Here is a 7,894-nt window from a genome sequence, read left to right as displayed (position 1 = left end):
CTTTCACCTAAAGTTTTCTAAGCAAGCAATGGAAATCTACAAAATAGCACATAGCTGTTTCAACAGCTCTGGTCTCGGATTGAATCCCAAATTCAAATGTCATCAGAATTGCTGAAGATATTACTGTTGGTTTTGGCAAAGTCTGTGGGCGACTCGTGTTTTTAAACCCATTAATCCTTATCTTCATAGCATGTGTGCAGTTTGAGACGATGGGGTCCAGGTTAGAAGATATAGAAAAGGGGAGATTCATTCATTCATTCGATCGTATTTATTGAGCAATTACTGTGTGCAGAGCACTGTACTAAGCGCTTGGGAAGTACAAGTTGGCAACATATAGGGTCCCTACCCAATAATGGGCTCACAGTCTAGAAGGGGGAGACAGACAACAAAACAAAACGTGGACAGGTGTCAAGTCGTCAGAACAAATAGAATTAAAGCTAAATGCACATCATTAACAAAATAAATAGAATAGTAAATATGTACAAGTAAAATAGAGTAATAAATCTGTGCTTTGGGGAGGGGAAGGAGGTAGGGATGGGGAGGAGGAGAGGAAAAAGGGGGCTCAGTCTGGGAAGGCTTCTTGGAGGAGGTGAGCTCTCAGTAGGGCTTTGAAGGGAGGAAGAGAGCTAGCTTGGCAGATGTGTGGAGGGAGGGAGATAACAGAACCCCTTCTTCAGCTGCCTCATCCACTGGCTGCTACCTGTGTCTTGGAAGTCATAAAAGTATTTGAGTGCCCACTGTACTTGGGAAGTGCGAAACAAAGAAGTGATGTGTCTCCCACCCCCTAGGAGTTTACACTTGGGTGAAGGGAGCAATTGCAATTACCCCACATAATAGACACAAGAGATATACCGCAGATCAGCAGTTCCAGGATTGTAGGTCAGAGGTCAGTTTGTAATGTTGTCCTGCCTGACGCAAATATCACGCTGCCCTAAGTCTACAGGATCCCCCAGCTTTGGCTTACTGGCGCTGGAGGCTAGACGCCACTGTCAGTCCCGATCCCAAGGTGCAAGCCCTGGATTTCCTAAGCTGCCCTCCCTAGGCAATGCCCGGTTTGCCGCCACCTTTTTCCATCCATGCCTCCTGGTCCACTACTAACCCAGTCCAGACCCCCCTCCCTTTGGTGCCCCAAAGCCCACCAATCTCCAGAGGGGAAGGGCCAGGAAAGCCCAACTCCAGACCCACCTGGGACTTTTTTCTGAAGTATGAACAGCATTAAAATGACCGGGGGAGTGGGATGATAAAGGAAGTGTTTGGCGCTTTATATCAGAAGAGAAGCAGCATGGCCTAGTGGCAAGAGCACGGGCTTGGGAGTCAAAGGACGTGGGTTCAAATCTCAACTCCGCACTTGTCTGCTGTGTGACCTTAACTTAGTCACTTAACTTCTCTGTGCCTGTTACCTCATCTGTAAAAAGGGGATTAAGACTGTGAGCTCCACGCGGGACAACCTGATTACCTTGGATCTACCCCCAGCGCTTAGAACAGTGCTGGGCACATGGTAAGTGCTTAACAAATGCCATAATTATTGTTAACTGTTATTATCAGTGTTAATTTAATGGTAAAAGCTACAAGTCTGTTCTGTAAATGTCACAGACGACGGTTCCTGAGGTAACTCCAGGTGGTTACAGTCATGCTACCGCCATCCTAACTTTAAGGGAGGGTCACATCAACCATTAGCTCAGACTCTTCCAAGGACTGAGCACAGTATACAAAGCAAGCACTCAAATATGATTGAGTGAGAGACTGCTGTGCTTTAGGATGCAGCTGTTACCACTGAACATTAGCAAACTAGCCTCCTCCCTCATATCAAGCTGTGGGGGCCAGGACCTACATTTTAGGTCTCGAGAGCACCGGAGAAGAGGACCAAGGTAAGTGAGGGTGATGAGGTAAAAGGGTGATAGGGGAATGGTGAGACCTGGGGCTGTGAATTAAGGAGCATGGCAGGCCAAGAGGCAGAATAAGCAATGAAATGGAGGAATTGAAAGCCTCCTTCGAGGACACCAGAAGAGATCTCTCAGGGAATTTTGCTCCAGAGTGAGTCTATTGAAACGGATCTTCAGTCCCCTGCAGTAGTGAAGGCGGAAAGTGACTAAGTTTTTAATGTAAATACCAATATTGGAGCCTGTTGTAATTCTAGTTGGGCAAAATCCATTGTAACTCCTATGCGTTTACAATGCTGCTGTTCCTAGGCCATATTAATGGGCCCCCGAAAGTGCGGTTGATTAGGAAGGTGGCATAATGAAATGGTAACTGCTGTGCCTAGGCGCTAGTTTTTCTTCCAGTTATCCAGCTCTCATACTTTAAAAATTTTCTCACTCACTGCATAGCTTTAGCTAGTCACTGGTGCCAGTGCAATTCTAGCTGTGACCTTTAGAGATTATCGGTGCAGATCAAAAAGCAGAATACAAATACCGTTTTGAGACTTTGGCAAAATTGCCATATTTTATACGGTAATGTTTTTAGAGGTAGTTTAAATACTATCATTATTGGCTTAAACACATTTTTGAAGTCAGTCCTATTTTATTCAACACATTGAGCATGTAGTTTAACTCTAGTAACCACAGCTGTGACTTAGTTAACGATCTCAATAAATCCTACTTAAGGGCAGAGACAGGAAAATAATTATGCAAATGAATTCTTATCTGTTTTCTGCCCAACACAAACTTGATAACTGATAAGATACACCCAAAATAATCTTTACTTAGAGCTATGCCATTAACAGTTTTGTTTGGACTGCATTTTATGTACAAAACGGAGGACAGCTGACTATATTGACAATTGTTTTATTTCAGAAAATTACACATTTGCAGGCAGAAGTTTCAGATGAGGAAGAGAGCCCCCAGACATGACTAGTTATGAATATACAAAGATGTACAATTAAAATGACAGACAGATGACAGATGGGTTTGTCTTGGATGTATTCACAAAGTAATGCCTTCTGCTTAAACAAATATGTGGTCCTTAAGATAGTTTTTAAATTAGTTTTTAAATTATAATGAACTTTAAAAATAAAACAAATCAACTCCTGCCTTCCTGCCTCTGCTGAGGCACAGATCCTGTAGGAGATCTAATTACACCTTGCAGCTAGATAGGATGTCTTCCACTAATCTTTTGTAGACCCAAGCATCGCCCTTAAGCCGCTGTCTCCTAATACCCACGACATCGGGTTTGCTAAGCTGGCATACTTCTAGCTCAAACTGCATTGTTACTTTGCCAAAATCTGACTGTGTTTGGCATTTCAGGGTATAGCTGTGGAAAAAAAAAATGGGAGAAGGTTAGTGTGCAGACCAGTAATATTCTGTATATTGCAAGACATTTTCATGGTGTTAATGAATACAACTGACGCAAGGTTGTTCCACATCAATCAGTAATATTCCTTGTCAGTGCTTTTTGCCCAGTTTCAAAGTGATGCCTCACTAATGCACAATGGATGCTCCTGTTGGAAAACGGGGGTCTAGCACCCTCGGGGGAAACAGGGGAGAAAAAGCTTCACCATCCTCTCGCAGGCTGATGTCCATTTACTTTGGTGACACTATTTGCTATTGTACTTGAAAATCTGTTCCTGTTTTGAAGGAGGAAAAAGAAACTGAGGGGGAAAAGGTCTGCTTAAATATTTCCTTTCAAACCTTGGGTGAGCCCAAGACCTGCATCTCTGGCTCCCATCTTACAGCTGCTTTAAAAACGAGTAACCCTCTTTCTTGCAAAATCTCCAGTCATAAAAACTGTGCTCAGGGGCTGCCTAGGTGGACTTAATTTCAGATGCAGTTCAGTCTAAACTATGTAGTCACAGCTCCTGGACTTTGCTCCGTCCTGTGGCTACAGCGATCCAGAAGCTCCACACGTTCCCCAAGTCCAGAGAAGACACTTAGTCTTAATACTGAGTGAACGGCCGGATGCTTGACCAATAGAAGAGAAAGGAAGAACCCTCACCTTTCCCAAGGGACCTTATATGAACAATACGGACGCAGTCTGCACGGACTCCACTCTGTGATGCTACTTTAGAGACAGAAGCCTTCTTAGGCAACGGCCTTGCAGCCCGGGGAACTCGGAAGAAGGGGTTTTCTGTCAACTGAGGTAACAGTACCAGGCCCACTGACCTCTCTGCTTGCCAAAGGGAAGCCATTTCCAGTCAGGATGGAGATCAGGGGAATCAGGTAGGTTAACTCCTATTTTCCTTGTCCTTTTAGTCAATGGCACTTACATGTCCAGTTTGCCTTGCTCTCCTGTGCTCAGAGGAACAGTCACTTCTAAGAATGGGATTGTTGGATTGGAAACGCCGGAAAAGTCAGAGATCAATTCTGAGAGTGTTTTTCTGATCAATTTGGTATGGTGATCTGCACACAGTAAGTGCTCAAATATCACTGATTGATAAATTCCGTTATTTTCCATATCCATTTGCCAAGTCATTCTGAAGCATCTTCCAGATAATTTATTTATATTAATGTCTGTCTTCCCCTCTAGACAGTAAGTTTGTTGGGGGCAGGGAATGAGTCTACCAACTCTTACATTGTACTCTCCCAAGCGCTTAGTACAGTGCTCTGCAAACAGTAAGCACTCGGTAAATATGAAAAAAGAGGTCACCTGACAGCCCCCATGCAATAAAACCTTCTCCTTGGCAGCATCGGATCTGAGTTTGTCTGGATGGCTAAGATTTTTTTTTTTAATGTATAATGGCAGCACTTCATGAGTTTAGCCCATTTGAAAGCATTCATGATGCTTCCCACCTCAAAACAGTGTTCCTTGAAGTATTCAAACCAGCTTTTCAGTGGGCTTGGAGAAAAGACTGATCAAACACGGTGGGTATTTACAGATTATTTAACCTAGAATATATTACTCCTACTGGCACTTACAGCTTTCATTTGTATGATGAGTCAGTTATCCTAACCTATCCCAACAACATGGAATGATCTCATCTATATGATGGTGGAGGTAATAGGCTAGAGGAGGGAAAGGGAGAATGAAGCTATAAGGAGTGGAATGGGGCTATTCCTCAAATTTTCCAATTTTCACCACAAATTTTTAAATTGGTGATTAAGGTGCATAAGAAAGTCCTGTGGGTTGATGGGCAAGGAAAATGTGAAAAACACAGCATGGATTTCACAGAATGTGAAAAACACAGAATGATGCTCCTTAGAGAAACAGCGTGGCTCAGTGGAAAGAGAACGGGCTTGGGAGTCAGAGGTCATGGGTTCTAATCCCAGCTCCATCACCTGTCAGCTGTGTGACTTTGGGCAAGTCACTTAACTTCTCTGTGCTTCAGTTACCTCATCTGTAAAATGGGGAGTAAGACTGTGAGCCCCATGTGGGACAACCTGATTACCTCGTATCTCCCCCCAAGGCTTAGAACAGTGCTTGGCACATAGCAAGTGCTTAACAAATACCATATTATTATTATTATGCATGTCTTTCATCGGCCATAGAGGAAAATAGTAGTGGTTCCCAGTTACACGTACTCACCCTTTCTGCACATATTCAACATGTTTCTTTGGAAGGACAGAAATGATTTCATTCAAGAGTACGTCTGGATTCACTAATTTGGTTGTGGTCACATTATAATGGGCCTGAAAGTGAAAAAAAAAATCATACAAGTCTTAATATAAGTCCACTCTTTACATGTTTTTCAAAAGAGACTTCCCAAGTGCTTAGTACAGTGCTCTGCACACAGTCAGCGCTCAATAAATACGATTGAATGAATGAATTTAGAGCATCATCTCTAAATCTTAATCTTAAAAACTGAATGGAGTAACCTGAGGAAATAGCATATTTTGATAGGCATTTGTCCTAGAGAATACATACTATGCTTGTTTTGAATGTATTATGTGTCTGAGGGTGCTTAATTGATAATGGGCCAAATTTGCCCACTGACAGATCATGGGAATGCATTTCAGAACTTTCGGTGATTGTCAAAATCTTTCACCTCGCCGGTGTACACTGAACCAGCAGTTTATTAAACTCTCCTAGTACCCTGAAAGATTTAATGCAGTTTTTAAACAGTTTGCATGAATCAACTCAGAAGCAGCCTGACTTACTGGAAAAAGCACAGGCCTAGGAGTCAGAGAATCTATGTTCTAATCCCAGGTTTGCCACTTGCCTGCTGTGTGACCCAAGGCAAGTCACTTAACTTCTCTGTGCCTCAGGAACCTAATCTGTAAAATGGAGATTAAGACTGAGCCCCATGTGGAACAGAAACTGTGTCCAACCCGATTATCTTACATTTACCACAGCACTGAGTACAGTGCCTGGCACGTAGTAAGTGATCGACCAACGTCTTTAAAAAAAAAAATCCACAAATAATTAATTGGCCACTTTGGAACCCTAGCCAAAACCTCCCATGCTACCACCAGTTTTGTATTAACTGATATTTTGTATTTTTAGTACCACCTCTCCCATATATTAGCACAGATAATCAATCAATTAATGGCATTTGAGCACTTACTCTGTGAGCACTTACTAGGGTATGAATATACATACATATCATGCTTATGTTGTGGACAGAGTCCTTCCATCAATGTATCATCCAAGTTATACTGGGCATCTTCAGGATGATTTTTAGGCATTGGCGGTTTCAGGCTCAGGCCCGCATGTTTTCTGCTTGGCTCTTTCGGTTCGTTTGCCACCTGGTTGAAGGGTCAGTTGTTATCACGTGCAGTTGTCCAATGCCTGTGAATCATTCTGAAGATGTCCAGTGAAACCTGGATGAAATGTTGATGAAAGGCATCAAACCCAAGCGGAACCCAGAGAAATGATGATATATGACACAGCTCATCAACAGCAGAGACCTACACGACAGCATATATCAAAAGCACATCACAAGGCAGGCTAAAATAAATCAAAATGGGACTAAGAAAAATTTAATATCATCTGACTCCCTTTTATAGTCTAACCCTTTATGTTCAGCTTTCATGGGGATCTGGGTTTATGGACGAACAGTAGTTTACAGTTGGCAGGTGTGTTTTCCCCCCTTTTTGGCCTGTAGGGAACAAGTTGAAGGTTGAAGATGAGTTGGAGGCGGTAGCAATAGCATTGGAAAATGGGGGTAGCATTGGTGATGAGGATGGAATCAATGCCATTTCTGGAAATCCAAATACAGTGCCAAAGTCAGTTTGCCTGAAAAAATTGTTTTCTACCTGTGCTTGTCCATGTTTCAGGTTAACCAGTGTGGCCTAGTGGATAGAGCATGAGTCTGGGAGTCAGAAGGACCTGGGTTCTAATCCTGGCTCCACCACTTGTCTGCTGTGTGACCTTGGGCCAGTCACTTCACTTCTCAGTGCCTCAGATACCTCAACTGTAAAATGGGGACTGACTGTGAGCCCCGTGCAGGACAGGAACCGTGTCCAGCCCAATCACCTTGTTATCTACCCCAGCGCTTAGTACAGTGCCTGGCCCACACTAAGCACTTAACAAATGCCACAATTATTATCATCATTTATATGGCATGCTACCCAATGCTGCTATTGCTTCTCAAACTCATACCCTAAAATCTAGCTCAGTAGTTGTGCTGAAGCCAATCATTCACTCATTCAATTGTATTTATTGAGTGCTTACTGTTAGTATGTTTGGTTTTGTTCTCTGTCTCCCCCTTTTAGACTGTGAGCCCACTGTTGGGTAGGGACTGTCTCTATATGTTGCCAATTTGTACTTCCCAAGCGCTTAGTACAGTGCTCTGCACACAGTAAGCGCTCAATAAATACGATTGATGATGATGATGATGCAGAGCACTGTACTAAGCGCTTGGGAAGTACATATAGAGGCGGTCCCTACCCAACAGCGGGCTCACAGTCTAGAAGGGGGAGACAGACAACAAAACAAATTAATAAAATAAATAGAATAGTAAACATGTACAAGTAAAATAGAGTAATAAATAGCGACCTGAGCCCCATTAAAACCTTCATAT

At 42.9% G+C, this 7,894-nt stretch overlaps 1 protein-coding gene across 2 annotated transcripts in view; it reads right to left on the bottom strand.

The window, feature by feature from the left end:
- Positions 1 to 2,767: 2,767 nt before the first annotated feature.
- Positions 2,768 to 7,894, bottom strand: part of MELK (maternal embryonic leucine zipper kinase) — a 53,961-nt gene continuing 48,834 nt past the window's right edge. For both annotated transcript variants that reach the window (XM_038769859.1, XM_038769860.1), the window contains 2 exons: positions 5,458 to 5,561; positions 2,768 to 3,249 (listed from right to left, as the gene is read on the bottom strand). In XM_038769859.1, coding sequence (XP_038625787.1) covers positions 3,072 to 3,249; positions 5,458 to 5,561 — 282 coding nt within the window. In that variant the 3' untranslated portion in view covers positions 2,768 to 3,071. The remainder of the gene's footprint in view (positions 3,250 to 5,457; positions 5,562 to 7,894) is intronic.

Source organism: Tachyglossus aculeatus, chromosome X4 (assembly GCF_015852505.1).
Source record: "Tachyglossus aculeatus isolate mTacAcu1 chromosome X4, mTacAcu1.pri, whole genome shotgun sequence".
Taxonomy (NCBI): domain Eukaryota; kingdom Metazoa; phylum Chordata; class Mammalia; order Monotremata; family Tachyglossidae; genus Tachyglossus; species Tachyglossus aculeatus.
Note: the sequence above shows the minus strand (reverse complement) of the source record. Positions and strands in the feature narration are given on the sequence as shown.